The sequence below is a fragment of the Felis catus genome, chromosome B2 (assembly GCF_018350175.1).
Source record: "Felis catus isolate Fca126 chromosome B2, F.catus_Fca126_mat1.0, whole genome shotgun sequence".
NCBI lineage: Eukaryota > Metazoa > Chordata > Mammalia > Carnivora > Felidae > Felis > Felis catus.
Genome location: NC_058372.1, coordinates 151,018,562 through 151,034,727, shown reverse-complemented (window position 1 = coordinate 151,034,727; position 16,166 = coordinate 151,018,562). Strand labels below are relative to the sequence as shown.

The window sequence follows — 16,166 nt, the reverse complement described above, 5'->3', positions numbered from 1 at the left end:
GAGCCTGAGTGCTTAGGTGTTCACCAAGCATGAGCACCCAGGTGTGCACCGAGCACGAGCACCCAGGTGTGCACCGAGCACGAGTGCCCAGGTGTGCACCGAGCACGAGCGGGAGTCTGGAGTTACGACCCAGAATCTTGTCTGCTTCCTCCTGCATTATTCAGTTACGGAAACCAAATTTTTCTCACCTCTGGCCATTAATCATTTGTCAGGATTTCTCTATTGTATGAACATAAGATGTGTGATGTTAAAAAGTAGTCTTTTATGTGTTGCGTGCAAACACCCAGAGCTTTATAAAATCTAGCTGATGACGTAGCACTCTTAGTTCTTCAGGTGAAGTATTTCTGTAGAGGCGAATCTCGCCTGAGATACAAACATGGTTACTTTTACCTTTCATATGGCCGACGACACAAAGGCTTATTGTTTTATACCCATAGATATTTTGGATGTCATTTATTTTCAACAATCTTTGGCAGCTCCTGTTATCTACTTCACTTAGTCCTATACGGTGGCATTTATTATATTTTTACATTAAGGTTTGATGATAAATCGTTTATACAGAGTAGAGTTCATCTGATGGGGTTTGAAATTAAATAAGAGGTGACAGATGGATATACGGCCATACGACCTGCACCACAGTCAAGCTGGAGATGTTTCCCCGCCTGGGTCCCTCCAGGGTCAGGACGGAGACCCTCCCCCCACCCAGGTACTGTGAGTCCCTTCGTACTCAACTTTTTCTTCCGACCCCAGCCACTGATTTGATTTCTGTTCCTTATGTCTTTTCAGGAAGTCACACACAGTACTTTGAATAATAAATACACCACGTGTTTGGCGTGTTTATCCTCTCATGCAGGGTGGTGGGCGTGAGACTTTTTATATGGCTGCATGTCTGACTGGTGTGTCCCATCGTACATTTCACACTGGTTTATACCAGTTTGGAAGGTTTGGGTTTTCCAGCTTTTGTGTGGATTATGAGTAAATCTACAGAAACGTTTGTGAACAGTTCTTTGTGCCAACGTATGTTTTTAGTTTTCTGGATAAATAACTTACATATGGACTTTCTGGGTTGTATGTGAAGTGTATGCTTTATTTTATAAGAAACTGCCAAGATGTTTTCCACGTGGCCATCTAATTTTGCCTTCCATCAGCACTGAATGTGTAAGAATCCCCCTGGTTTCGCAGTGAGAGTAGGGTATTTTTTTGTTCTAACACCCGCTAAACACAATGCAATGTGATTATATGCCAGCTCGGTTATAGACAAATCTATGTGGATCCAAAATAGAACCTGGCCAACTGGATTTAACTGTGCACTTAAAAATGCATCTTGACTAAGTAGGATTTATCTCCAAATACAAGATTGGTTCGACATTGGAAAATCTAGTGACTTAATCACCACTTTGATACAGAGGAAATATTTTGTATTCTCTCAGTAGATGCCGAAAAAGCATTTAAATTCATTATTGTTTAGGATTAAAAGAAAGTCTACCAAAGTAGGAATAGAAAGGAGATTCTTAATCTGGTAAAGGTTATATGCTAATATTTATAGAAAACATTATACCTAGTACAGAGATTTTACATTCATTCTCTTTAAAACCAGGCATATGACAAGGAGAACTACTTTCACAACTCTTTTAACATAATATTGGATATTCTGAATGATAAAACAAAGAAAGAGAAACAAATGAGAGTAAAAAGCCTTGGAGGAGGAGAGACAAAACTCTCATTGTTTACAGATGATTTGATTCATTTAACTGGAAAATCTAATAGGAATCATTAAACTCTTAGAACTGGTGTAATTCACCAAGGTTGCCACATGTAATATCTAGTTACAACAATCAAATTATCAGTAATAACTAACTGAAATTAAAATAAAAATAAGATTTCCTTTATAATAACAACAAATAACACTTTAGGAGCTTAACTGAGAAAAACAAGGGAGAAAACTATGGAGAAAACTTTAAAATGCTAATAAACTGTGTAGAAGTTCTGAATACTATTCCATATCCTTTCATAGTTTAAGTTATAACTTGATATAAGAATGCCAGTTCTTTACTAATTTATAAATTTATTGCAAATCTTTTTTAAAAAAATTTTTAATGTTTATTTTTATTTTTGAGACAGAGAGAGAGCATGAATGGGGGTGAGGCAGAGAGAGAGGGAGACACAGAATCTGAAGCAGGCTCCAGGCTCCGAGCTGTCAGCACAGAGCCTGACGTGGGGCTCGAACTCACGAACCGTGAGATCACGCCCTGAGCCGAAGTTGGACTCTCACCTGACCGAGCCACCCCGGCGGCCCCCCTTCCGCAATTTTTACATTTATTTATTTTTGACAGACAGAGAGAGACAGAGCACAAGTGGGGGAGGGGCAGAGAGAGAGGGAGACACAGAATCCGAAGCAGGTTCCAGGCTCCGAGCCGTCAGCACAGAGCCCGATGCGGGGCTCGAACCCACAGACCGTGAGATCATGACCTGATCCGAAGCCGGACGCCCAACCGACTGAGCCACCTAGGCGCCCCTTTATTGCAAGTCTTAATCAAAATTCCAGCAGGATTCAATAAACTTATCCCAAAAAACATTTATTGGAGAAAAAAAGATCCATAAAAGGCTAAGTCAACTTTATATTTTCTTTATCAGATAATAAGCAATATGAGACCATAGAAATAATGTATCATTGATTCAAGAGCTGAAATAAAGCCAAAAGAACATAATAGAGGATTCAGAGATAGACCCATGTATATTTGGGGACTTAACACATAGTAATATGGCACCATGAAACAATGGAGGGAAGATGGATTATTTGGTACAGTGTTTAGGGAAAATAGGTCTTTATAGTGAAAAAAACCTATTTTTATTTAAACGTGCATACACCTAATGATTTCAATATCCAGATGTGAAAGGTAAAACTATAACTAAATAGAGGAAACTGTAGAATAGCTTTGTGATGTATGCTTGGGAAAGATTTCACAAAACTTAAAAAACTTGGAAGTATAAAACATGAGACAAAAAATTTGATGACTTCTGTCTTCCTGAAAATTAAAAATTTATTTTTAATGAAGGACACCTGAGAAAGTTAATGGCCAATAACTGGCAATAATATTTAAAATTGAAAAATGAGTAATATGTATAAAACGGACCTTAATTCCTGACACGCCTCAGAGTCACTGGGAGCCTGTGTTTCGGTGTCACCTTTGTGCCTCACCTGCCTTCTCTGTGAGTGGGGATGGCTGCCCGTATTTACGTAAGCCCACTCTGTGTGATAGAGATTCAGGATGAGGCCACCAGTTGAGAAAGATCGTTGTGGGTATTGTCCTGGAGACTTAATATAAACGTAGTTGTGGGTTTATTATTTTTTATCTTTCCTAGAACTCATTTTGTTCCCTCAATGACTATTTGATTTTTCCTTAATTCTGGATAATTCTGGCCATTATCCCTTCAAATATTTTCTCTTGTCCAGTCTCATTGTTCTTGCCTTTCAGAACTCATTTTATTTTATTTTTATTCTTATTTTCTTACTCTTATTTTTTGAGAGAGAGGTGGGGGCGGGGGGAGAGAGAACCTTAAGCAGGCTCCATACCCAGCGTGGAGCCTGATGCAGGGCTCCGTTTCATGACCCTGAGATCATGACCTGAGCCAAAATCAAGAGTCGATAAGCCACCCGGGCGTCCTTGGAACTTCTTTTAAGTGAATATTTGGACTTAGTCTGCCATCTGAAGTCTCCTTCGTGTTTCCCATCCTCTCGACTCTATGAGCTGCATTCTGTGTGGTTTCTGCACACCTGTCTTCCAGTTCACAAGCCCACTGTTCAGCTATTTCTAATCAGGTCTTAACCCACCAACCGGAAGTTTATGTTCTGTTGCCCTACTCTTATTTCCAGCTTCACTTGGGTTGTCTTCAGTCATCCAGTTCTTTATTATAACAGCTTATTCTTTGATTGTGTTCCTAGCCATTTTAAACATACTGATTTGAAGACACATGTGATGGCTCTGTCGTCTACAGTGTTGAGTACTCCTTCCTGCTGGCATTGTGTCCACTAACTCTCATTCATGGGAAAACATCCAGAGATCCCCTTTAGCAGAGCTTACCTTGAGGGTCCTGCAAGGCTTTAGTGGAGGAGTGGTCTGGGGGTTCTTAGGTTTGCTCTGCTGGGTGCTCCAGGAATATTAGGAGCTGAGACCACTTTTTTTTTTTTTTGGTTAGTTTCTTGATATGGATTTCCTTTTATCACATAGCACAAGCTAAAACTGCAAACTCCCTGTTAGGCGGCCCTCTGTTATGGATTTTGGAGGTGATTTCCTCACCTCAGGCTGAGACATCTCATGTCCCTGCTGTCTGGATGCCCTCTCTTGTCCATGCTTCACTCAGGTCTAAACGTGTGAATCTTCTGGCTTCGTGCGGGGTTTTTGGCCCAACTCCCTTTATCATGAGACCCCGAGTCCTCACCTTCTGTGTCCATATGGTGATTAAAGCCTGAGATCCCCCTCCAGCACACACACGCACTTTGCTGTAACAGAGACTGATTTCCTTGGGCAGAAAGTGATGTCATAAACTTGTCCCTCTGGCTGTCATTTCCTTTTCCAGGCTTGTCGCTATTTTCCTGCAGCTCAGCCAAGAGCCAATTCTCAGGCTCTCCAAGCCTCAGAATGCTGGTCCCTTCAGTAGTCACCACCCTCGACTTTGCAAGAGCTATGGTGAGGTCAGTGCCCCTGCAGCAGTGGGATGCATGCATTCACTCTCATGGGACGTCCCGATTTTATTGAAGGAAAGGACTCGTCCCTGTCCCTCATAGTTTATCTTTCTGTCTCACTGCCTTTCTCAGACTTTCCACCCACGTGGTTGTCACGGGAGCAGCAAAGACTCAACACCTGACCCTGCGTAGGCCACATTTTGAAGCTGGAACTCAGAGAAAGCAGTGGCCGAAGCTGAAGGCCAGTAGCATAAGTGGGATAAGACTTCTGTTGCCATCTGTCCACAGCTGTGGCTTTTCCTGACTCCAAAATCCATTTCTGTTGTTGAGCACCTTTAGACATTCCAATAACCATATAATAAAATGCCTTTCTACTCAACTCGTCCAAGCTGGCTTTCTGTCCCTCACCACCAAGAAAGTGCGTCACACGTCTCTCCAGGCAGAGCAGTGGGGAGAATCTCCCTGTCCCCCTTCTCGGTCCAGCATGGCCACGTGGCTCCAGAGGGACTCGTCTCGCATCCCGTGTGTTTAGACAAACCTCTCTCACTCGCGTGCCATCTTCCTGCCGTAGTGCTTCCCGTGCAGCCCCGGCCCCACAGGGCACCCAGACCGCAGGGACCCACTGATGCAGACAGCCGGGGACACACTGCTTGTGTTCCGTTTACACGGATGAAGGCCTGACCTTCAGAGGTGGAATTCCTCGCCAAATTCAAACGAAACTCACAGGACTCAGAGCTACTGTGTTTATCCCCCGGACACGGTTGCTTTTCGTAATGGTTCAAAAGTTTGGATATAGAAGTGACTCAGCCATCTGAAAGTTATTTTTCTGTTGTTTGAAGATCTGTTCTAAGAAAGGGTTATTAATGTTGTGAGATGTCATTAGTATGAGATTTGTAGCAGTGTTTTGCAGACTGAGGTATTTAGAACAGATAAACCTCATTTTTTTGTTTTTGGTCCCAGATGTGTGTGGTTCATCATCGTCTCTGATACAGTTCAAGGAAAGAGAAATTTTAAAATAAATTTAATACATGTCCGTGAGTGTAAGATTATTTGGGGACTTGTGAGTAAGTGAAGTTTTGCTCCAGTGTGAAATCTGACTTTCTTTTAACCGTTTCTTTGAAATAAGAACTAAGTTCTCCTTCCAAAACAATAAACATTCTCAGGCCACAGTCTGAACTGTAAGCATCAGTCTGTTTCTCTTGGGTCATGTAAGTTGTATACTCGGTCTGAACACTGCAGAGTTTTGTATCTGTCCTTTCTCTATTTGGTCCTACACCGGTGCCAATGTGGTGACCTCCGAGTGCGCCCAGGTGTCTGGTTCTGGCAGGTGCTCTACGTGCAAGAACCGATACGGCCCTTCTGACGCCTGGGTCGGTCGTGTCACCTGGTGTTCATCCCAAACAGAGGTCGAGAGAGGGCGCTTGCCCCATACTGGATGACAAAGGTATGGTAGGACCAAGGTCTGACTTCATAGCACACGTATGTCCGGGTTCATAGCACACGGAAACTCCGGAGAGGATTTAACGTTTTAACCAAGTAATGAAAGTCTGGACGCCTCCGCACTACCTCCGATGGCCCCACCAGTGTCCTTTCGGGCAGGATATCTCGACTGATTCCAGTCTTCTAATCGGTGTCAGTGGAGACCTCCACCACACGGGGCACTGCCTGTGGGCTGCGAGCGCCCAGAAATCGTGCTTACTGTTATTTCTGCGTTTCTGACGTTTGATTCACTTGATCATTCATGGAAGCGAACGTCGGTCAGTGGCAACGAAGAGAAAACGTCCTCCCAGGGAGCTGTTGCCACGCTGATGGCTCATCGCCTAGGAGATTACCGGGACGTCTTGAACCCAACAATTCTAAGAAGAAAACTGATGGTTTTAGTGAAGCTGAGGTGATCTGGGGATGCGTTTCCTAAGGGGGATGAGGTGCCGACCTTCGGGGCGCCTGCAGGCGCATCACAGTGTGTGCGAGCCAAGCCCTCGGGTCGTGAAGGGGGTGGAGGAGACACAGGACCGGAGCCAGAGTGGGTCACGGAGACCACCGAGCAGACATGGTGTCTGTGACGGGCGTCAGTCTCGGCAGACGCACTCGGATGTGTGTCTGTGCCCTGCGCCCCTGCTTGTGGACTGAGCAAGTGTGACTCCCCACTATCCCAAACCCTCACCGGGGTTCTTGTCCCCCTCCACCCCCAGAGGTAGAAGGCCAAGCCCCAGTGCGTCTTGTTGGGAGGGGGGGGACTGTCGTGAGGTGCGTCGTGTTAGGATGGGGGACTGTCGTGAGGTGCGTCGTGTTAGGAGGGGGGACTGTCGTGAGGTGCGTCGTGTTAGGAGGGGGGGACTGTCGTGAGGTGTGTCGTGTTAAGAGGGGGAGACTGTCGTGAGGTGCGTCATGTTTGGAGGGGGGACTGTCGTGAGGTGCATCGTGTTAGGAGGAGGGGACTGTCGTGAGGTGCGTTGTGTTGGGGGACTGCCCTGAAGTGCGTCGTGTTTGGCAGGGGGAGACTGTCGTGAGGTGTGTTGTGTTAAGAGGGGGAGACTGTCGTGAGGTGCGTCATGTTAGAAGGGGGGGACTGTCGTGAGGTGTGTCGTGTTGGGGGGGGAGACTGTCGTGAGGTGGAGCCCTCAGGAACCAGCTCAGTGCCCCCACAACAGCCCCAGAGTGGGCCGTGGCCCCTTCCCCCAGATGAGGGCCGCACCGGAAGTCTGCGACCCGGAGCCCCTAGAACCCGCCGTGCCTGCTGACCTGGGTCTCCTGGGCTCCAGACCGTGGTCGTTTGTCCCCTGGCCCGAGCTAAGACAGGCTCCCGGGTGTCGGGGCATTTCTGGAGCACACCCGATGAGCCGGAAGACAGGCCCTCATCGGTGGCCCCCCCGGGCCATGTCTGCGCAGACCTCGGTGGGCTGGGCCCGCTGTGCAGCGTCTCGGGTCCAGGGCCAGGGCCCGGGGCGGCGGGAGCTCTATGGCCCATCTGCCCCCCGCGCCGCACGGGGTCTGCTGCCTCATGGCTTGTGCTCCGGGCGGGGCCCCCGTGGCCGTCTGGGTGCCTGGCACCTGCTTCTGCAGGGAAGGATTCTGGGCAAAGGTGGGTTCCTGGACCTCTGTGAGGACCCATGGAGTTGGAGGGCTTGCACCTGTTCCCCTCTCTTCCTCCCAGCCCGGGAGTTTCTAGATCTGCGGGGACAGAAGCAGCAAAGTCTCCTATTGACTCTATTAATGGATGTTTTACCTATTCTGAGGCAGAGGCTTTTAAAAACCAAAGGTCACAAAAGTACACGCTGCTCCCCTGCACATCATCTTGTTCTTGGCGTGGCCGGTGGGCTCAGCCCGGCTGTGGCCCGGCCGAGGGCGCTGTCCCAAAATATCAGCAAAGATACCGAAAGTACAGGTTCAAGTATTCAAGTTGTGTCGAATTCCCGTACTGTAACAGCAGTAACAACCCAGCGTGGGAAGGTAGGAAAGATCAGTTGTGGAAGGCTCTGGGAGCACACCCGAGAGACGGGGAAGGAGAGAGACAGGCTCGAGGACGTTTCCACACCCCCAGAGAGGCACAGATCCGCACCCGAGACCGAAGCGCCCGACCCCGCGGACGTGGTTTAGATTCTGGACCGTAACACCGAAGGGGTCGCGCAGCGACTTGGTGGGGCTGAATTGGCAGACGTTTGCAAGGTGGGCTCGGGGGCGAGTCCACGCAGCTCCAGGAGGAGCCCAGGACCTCAGCTAGTGTGGTGGGCGGCGGGAAGGCGGCGCTGAGGTACCGCGGGGCGAGGGCTCTGGTGCCGATTGTGTCGTTTGAAGGAAGAGAAGATTCGTAGGTGGGGGTTGCGTGCCTTCTCTGGGCAAGAGGGTGAGTTGATTGGAGTTGAAGTCCCACCCGATGGCCACACGGCGATTTGTGCAATGCGTCGAAATGCAGAATTTCCGCGCTGCCGCTTACAAATATCACACGGCACACCTGCGTTGGGTCCATGTGGAAATGACAGGTGAGGTCGTGGTGCACCTGGCCAGGTCCTGCTGTTTAAATGACCCTGCGTGGAGCCGTTCACGAGCCAAGAAGCCTATGTGTCGGCCGCTCTGGGTCCTGCCTCTGGAGCCCGGTTCTAAGGACAGTCTTCAAACCGTGGGTTTGTAACCACTTCCTTGGCCTTAGAATGAAAGTCTCTGTTTTTGTTTGTTAATCAGCCCCCACCCCATCATGTATCTCTAATGATAAGATCCACTGCCGTTTGGTGGGAAAGAGACCACTGGGGGTCTGTGAGGTAAGCCGAGCCAGTGCTGGTGGACCCAGGACGCTAAGAGCCACCGGGAGCTTGCAGGGGTGACCGTTGGCTGTGGACAGCCACATGCACCCCACGTAGCCCCTCACGGCCCAGAATGAAGAGCGGGACTTGGGGCAACAGACCCAGCTCCGTGCCTTAGACCAGACTCTGTAGTGAGCCAAGTTCAGACTTCGCCAGAACCCCAGGGAAGATGAGGTCCATGGCCGGGGGGGCCCGAGCCCCATGTGGGAGCTGCCGTGTGCTCACCACCTGGTCTCAGGCCACTCGCGGGGTCGGTGCCCGGCACCCCTTTCCCCACTCGAGCCCAGAGGCAGGCGGAGGTGGACGGAGAGTGGCCATGGGGGGCGGAGTGTCTGTATCGCTGAGAGCAGAGTGGGAAGGCGCGGCTTGTGTCTGTGCCGTGGACGGCAGGGCCGCCCCCCTCGCCCGGGCACACGGTCGGGCCCTGACCCCCAGTGTGGCTCCAGTTGCAGGGAGGGCTCTCAGGAGGCAAAGTTGGGGGCGGCCTAGGGGCGGGTTCCTCGTCCAATAGGACCGGCGGCCTGACACAGCGGGAGAGAAACCAGCACCTGCAAGGAGGAAAGGCCGCGTGAGGACGGGGGAGGGTGGCCGCCCACAGCCGGGCGAGGGGCTCCCGCTCACACCGGGTCGCACGCTTCCGGCCTCCGGGGCTGTGAGCCAACAGGCGTCTGCGGAGTCGTGTCCCGACAGCAGGAGACCTGGCGGGAGGGCACTGCCTGGATTTGCTCCCCAGGACGCGGACCCCACCTCACTGCATTAACGGGGCAGAAGGAGGGCATCTGCCCCTCCCCCCCACCATCTGTCCCCGCCACCGAGCCAGCCGCCCTCCGCCCCCGCCCTGGGCTGTGGCTCGCCGCCTGGCCCGCTGGAGTGGCCGAGAGCTGGCGGGCACGTCTGGAGGCCGCCCTGTCCTCTCCTGATGCTCCTCTCGAGCATCAGAGCAGCAGTGACATGCGGTTCGCACCCTCGAGTAGAATACAGCACCTGCCGCACGTGGAGATTTTACTGTTTTTGACGTACTCGGTTCTGTGGTCTAGAAAATGGAAAATGAGGCAAACGCCTGCAGAAAGTGCCCTTGCTTCCTACCTTACAGGACCCTCAGCTAATGAAAGTGACTGAACCACATTTCGTCTTCAATTGCAGCTTGCCACCACCACCCTGGACGGCAAACTGCAGCTGTTTGTGGCCGAATAACTCACCGTGGGCCGGTGCGCCGCGGGCGCGAGGGGGACGTGGCCAAGGCTGCTGGATCCCGAGCCGCTGCCGCCCTGTGCCCCTCATGCTGGCAAGGTCTCCCGCCCCGCGGGACGGTCCCCCTTCCCGGAGACGGAGTTGGCCTCCAGCACTCGTGTGCAGAACGTGGTGAAGTTTTACAACAGAACGTTCTTCAATAAAAAGTAACCCAGTGTTTGTTTCCTCCCGGACTTTGTGGGGTGGGGGCGGGGGGTCCACGCTGGCACGGTGGGCTCACAGCCTCCTGACGGCCTGCCCTGCTGCTGCCTGGGGAACGGGGCCTCTGCACACAGCCTGGCTTCTTGGCCCTTCCTCCCAGTTGAGCCAGGGCCCCGTTGGCATACGAGGACCTGCTCAAGACCTTGCCTTCAGTTCTGTCGGATGAATTCCCAGAGGTGCACTTGCTGGGTAACACGGCAGTGCTGTTGTTGATGTCTGAGGAAGCTCCACATTGAGGAAACCACAGCACCTGTGCCGTTGACCGTCCCTCCAGCGGGCACAGGAGCGTTTGCTTGTCGTTAACACCCCACTGCTTTGTATAACTTTTGTAGCAACCATTATTTGTCTTACATATTGTTTGCATTTTTATATGAATTTTCTCCAAATTAAGTCCTGATTCCAGTTTTCTATGACTTGGAGAAAAAGAAACTTAAAATTATTGGATGTCAGTAATAAGAGCCAAACAATATTTTAGAGAAAAACTAGTATGTTAAAAAAAAACCCAAATGTTACCAAGCTTTACTAGGGAAAATGCAGGACAGAATCAGCTTGTAAAAGCCATTGCTGAGGTGAGAGCCGTCCCGAGTGGCTGGCCCGGTGGCCGCCAGAGGCAGGGACGAGAGGGAGAGTGGACAACAGAGACCTGGGGCCGCCTCTGCCCCGGCCCGGCCTGCGACGGGCGGCGGGTGTTGGTGCCATGGGAGCTGACTTGCTGAAGGGATGTGTTGTGTTGTGTTCTTTATCAGCGTTAATAGCAGTTGTGTCTTAAGCAGCAAGCAGGTGCACTAACGTGAGATTGTTTGGTCCTTCCTCCTTCATCGGAGAGCACTGGTAAAATAACATAGTATGTAGAGCTTCTCACTGAGGGGCGCCTGGGGGGCTGTCAGGTGAGCGTCCCACTTCGGCTCAGGTCGTGACCTCACATTTGTGGATTCAAGCCCCACGTTGGGCTCTGTGCTGACAGTTTGGAGCCTGGAGCCCGCTTCGGATTCTGAGTCTCCCTCTCTCTCTCCCCCTCCCCCACTCGCGCTCTCTCGCTTTCAAAAATAAATAAACATTAAAAAATTTTTAAAAATAAATAAAATAACTCACTTTTAACTTGATTTCACTTCATTACCCAATTTTTATGAGAACGCTGAGTTTGGTAGGAATTGTCACTAGATTCATTTTCTTAACATTGGACAAAAGCTACATCAGAAGGAGGTAGTCGTGGAATTTCATCTTGGAAAACCCATTTGAAGGCATTCTGTTCACACACAAAGTTCATAGACTGAATTAGGCCAACGGGAACTGGCCAACCCCAGGGCGTGCGGGAGAACAGTTTCGCCGACTCTCTGAGGTGTCGCCAGGACAGAGGTTCTGACGGTTTTACACCTGAGCCCACAGGTGGATGCAGGCGATGGAGGGCGTCCTTGCCCGGAGAGAGGGGGCCCCGTGATGCTTCTGAGGACACCTGGCTGGGAGAAGGGCCAGGGCGGAGGCGGAGGTGGGGTCCGGAAGCATTTTATAGTTTGTGAAGGTAGGTTAACCTGTCCATCTCCCCCGCTGCTGCCGGGCTGTTTTGAGGTGGCACCCGTCATTTTACAGGAAGGAAGACTGAGACCCTCGGCACGGCTGCTGGGGTGGCCTGTTGGGTGTGCCGTCTGTGGGGGGTGCAGGAGTGAGCGGAGGCAGAGTGGCGGTGGGCGGGAGCCGGTGGGCCAGCTCGGGGGGGCAGGGGAGGGGCGCTGGCCTCTGGGGGGGGGGCGGCGTCCTGACCTCCGATGGGAAAGCGTCCCGCCTGCTCTGGTTTCAGTAAGTAGGCCGCTGTGAAGATTCCCTTGTGGGATTTGGATGACAGAGTGATTCCTATTATGTGGTGTGTGTCATGGGGTTTACACGCTCTTGGCACACCCATGTTTTTGTAGACAAGAAAGCAGGAATGTGATCGCGGGCTGCCCAAGCCGGGTGCAGAGGGGTGGTCTAAACAAATTCTGGAATAAACAGATTCTGCTCATTTTTGACATTCTCTGAGGTGTTCTTTTCAGATGGGGACTTTGCTTTTCATTAGCTGAAGCGGCACTGACTTCGTGTTTCAGACCTTGGGGGAAGGCGCCGGGTGCTTTGCAGCAGAGGTGCTGTTCCTTGTGTTTTATCAGCTTCTCCATCTGATAGCCAATCATTTGCAAAATCTGGGATTGGACCTGGAGACCCATCAGCCTGGAAGAAGGGCTTCAAGCGGGGAATGGGCGACTCAGCGTTTGGAAGGATGTCTTTTCCAGGTACCTAGTAGCTCCGTGGTGTTGACCTTATTAGGTTAAGCTGTGTAAAATTACCAGCACGCAGCTGGTTTTGATCTGTGAGAAGGGCAACTTCATATGGTCCAGCCAAATATGTGTTTCAAAGGAAGGATTGAACACACACGCCAACCCTACCTCCCGCCCCCTTCCTCCCTGCCTTCTTCCTGTCTTCTTTCCGACAACAGTTTGGTTAGTGCTGATTTTGTTTCAGGCCCTAATTCAAAATGACCTGTCAACTTGTTTCTTCCCTATGTTCCCAGCCCAGCATAATTTTGGCTGCTGTTAGTAGCTTCACGGGGACTTCTGAGCACCTGGGGCCGCTGACCCAGGGCGTCTGGGGTCCGGGTTTGTTGGGACACTCCCTGGGTGAGTGACTGACTGCTCTGCCACTGGGCCCTGGGTGTGGCCCTCGGGCCAGGAGAACCTCTCCTGCTCGCTGGGAGCCTGTTGGCGTCACATGCACACTTCACCTGAGGGTTTCAACAGAGGATTAATTGATGGAGCTTAGGCATAGGATAGGAGGACCAAGGTCCCAGAGGAACAAGAATTGAATGGAAGTAAAGCAAGCAGCACTAGAGAGAAGTAATGAGTTTGAGTAGGAACCAAGGTGGCTGTGCAACTGTGAGGTTGACGGCGAGAAAATCGAGGCCACAGAGGGAAGGTGGCCCTCACAGGCTTCCCAAGGAAGATGGGGACAGGCAGGGCAGGGTGGTGGGATGGCGGCGTGCCCTGGCATGGGCGGACGTGAGGGTGGGCCCTCCACAGGGCATGTGCCGGGAGTCAGGGCAGGGAGCCCGGTGCCCATGGACCTAGGTGCACAGCATGCGGGACCCTTCTGTCTAGATCAGCATCAGTGCAGGCTATGGGGTTCTGCAGGAAGACATTTCATTCCACTGTTGGCACTGACATTGACATGGTCTCTGACAACAGCTCTTCTGTTCACTTTCTGGTCGGGTGTGGTGGGTGGAGTCCGTGCTGACCCACGTGGAATCCGGGAGCCTGCTGGCTTCGTGGCTCTGGCACGTCCTCCGCTGACACCCTTGATGTCAACACGCGGCTCTCTACCTGCAGACGTTAAGGGCCGTTGTCACCTCTCATTTGAATAGCAGTGGCACCTGCTTACAGAAGCTCCGAGTTGAAGCGTTGGGTATGAAGATTACAGTGACGTGGCTGGATGAGGAGGGGAGGATGCAAATTGTCTTTTCCTTCCACAACGCAAGATTCCACCAAGACAGTCTCCACGTTTAGGCCTCGGCCCTCCTGGGCGGTAATGCCACCCTTATCTGACACCGTGCTTGTCCGTGGCCTCTGCTGTTCAGCCCTGGTTGCCATGTGTTCTCGAGTGGGCCTCTCGGTGCCCTCCTGAAAATGCCTCCTTTGACCCAGACCTCAAGGCACCTTCTGGTCCTGCATCCTGTTCCCATCCCCCACAGCAGCCTTTCCAGATGTGACCCTCTTCACAGAATGCCCAGCAGCCGCCTGCCCCCCAGAAAGCACCGTGTGTCCATGGCTCAAGTATTTACCAGGCATCGAGAAAACGGTAAACTTTCCTCCAAAACCCTGAAACTGTGCTTTCAGACCTGCGCCGGAAGTGCCCTGGCACGCCGAGTCACATTCCAGTGGTAGCGGATCAGCCCGGGGTGGCTCAGATGCATTACAAGTAGATGAGAAAATATGAAAACAAAAGGCTTCCTAAGTGAAACCATACTGGTTTTTCTTCCACTGTGAAATAAATAAAATAATGTTTTTCTTTCATAGATATGGAATGAATCCATGCTGTTTGCTGTGGTTGTTTTTTTTTTTTTTCAATTTTTTAAATGTTTTATTTATTTTTGAGAGACACACACGAGCGTGAGCATGAGAGAGACAGAGAGAGAGAAAGAGAGAGAGAGAGGGAGGGAGGGAGGGAGACACAGAATCTAAAGCAGGCTTCAGACTCCGAACTGTCAGCACAGAGCCCGACGCAGGGCTTGAACCCACAAACTGTGAGATCATGACCTGAGCCAAAGTCAGATGCCCAAATGACTGCGTCACCCAGAGACAGCATTAGGAAAGTTAGCAAGCCCCAGGACAGTAGGAACACTGATAATACAATCTGTTCACTATGTCAGGCAGAGGCTTGTGTCTACATAACACCAGAACCACTATAGTTGGTAATAAAAAGACAAACAACCAAAAATGGGCAAGACTCATGAACAGGCACTTTGTGAAAGAAGATGCATGACGGCAATTTGAAAGGAAACTCGCTCAAGAGCATTCATCCCTGGGAGGCTCAAAGTAGACTAACAGTGGGGCCCTTCTGCACACTCACGAGACTGCCAGAGACTTGAAGGGACTGACTGGGTGTTGGCAGGGGCTCTATTCCCCTGGAGTGCGCAGGTTCTGCCAATGGAACACCAGATGGTTCAGTTTGGAAACATGTTTGGCAGTTTCTCAAAAAGCTGTATATACATCGACCCTGGGTCTCAAATTCCACTTCAAGATGGAGGTGGAGTTGTGTGAGAATGTGTTAGAACGTTCACAGAGGCTTTATTCTTGGTGCTCAGACACAAACTAGCCCAAAGTCCCCCATCATGGGAGCGGACAGACTGGTACATGCACGCAGCAGACTTCTGATAAATGCAGGGGCAGGATGGGTCTCAAGCAGTGATGCAGAGTAAAGGAAGCCACATAGAATACAATGCACAGTCTCTGACTCAGGTTATAGGATGTTCTGGAACAACTGAACCCTGCAGCAGTAAAGATCAGATTGTGGTAGGGGCCAGTCTGGACAGCATCACAGGCCGGTTTCTGGGGAGGTGGGCATGTCTGTCATCACATGTGGGTTTCCTGAGTGTATGAGTTTGCAAACTAAATACGTATGTAAAGGACACCTCAAGAAAACATTCTTTAAAATACACAGAGAAGGTTGTATGCATATTTTCAGTAATGGTTGGGTGATGGCATGTGACAGAGCAATGTTTTAGCTTTAGAGATGGGGATCTAAAGTCCACACTACTTTGTTCCAGCACCTCTTCAACCACGTGTGCCCAGCACCTGCTGTGTTCCAGGCCCGCTCTGGGCCCATGGGAAACAGATGGCCTTCCTGTAAGCAATGGTGGGCTTTCTTCCCCAGGCTAGCCTCCCTCTGCTAGGCTCATTCATACAGAGCAACTTCTATGGCTTTGTCCCTATGGGGTCTTTGTAATGATTTTTTTTAAGTTTAGAGAGACAGTGAGAGAGCACACGAGCACGAGCTGGGGCGAGGGGCAGAGAGAATCCCAAGCAGGTTCTGCACTGTCAGTACAGAGCCCGACTTGGAGCTTGATCCAAAGACCCTGGGATCATGACCTGAGCCCAAATCAAGACTGAACCACCCAGGTGCCCTTATAATGATGTTTTAATTACCTGAAGGTCCACCACTCAAACTCCAAAAAGGGTCAGAGGCCAAGGCTTTAATTCCACCAGGTATAC

At 50.8% G+C, this 16,166-nt stretch overlaps 1 protein-coding gene across 24 annotated transcripts in view; it reads left to right on the top strand.

The window, feature by feature from the left end:
- WDR27 (WD repeat domain 27) overlaps positions 1 to 16,166 on the top strand; it is a 186,012-nt gene that overhangs the window by 151,573 nt on the left and 18,273 nt on the right. For 11 of the 24 annotated variants that reach the window (XM_019831510.3, XM_045058400.1, XM_045058399.1 and 8 more), the window contains one exon: positions 10,126 to 10,389. The exons of 2 other annotated variants lie outside the window; for them this stretch is intronic. In XM_019831510.3, coding sequence (XP_019687069.3) covers positions 10,126 to 10,348 — 223 coding nt within the window. In that variant the 3' untranslated portion in view covers positions 10,349 to 10,389. Of the gene's footprint in view, positions 1 to 4,578; positions 5,718 to 10,075; positions 10,390 to 11,820; positions 11,954 to 12,572; positions 12,696 to 13,784; positions 14,484 to 16,166 lie in introns of those variants that run through there. 11 more of the 24 variants (XM_045058406.1, XM_045058405.1, XR_006598510.1 and 8 more) reach the window with 8 other exon arrangements.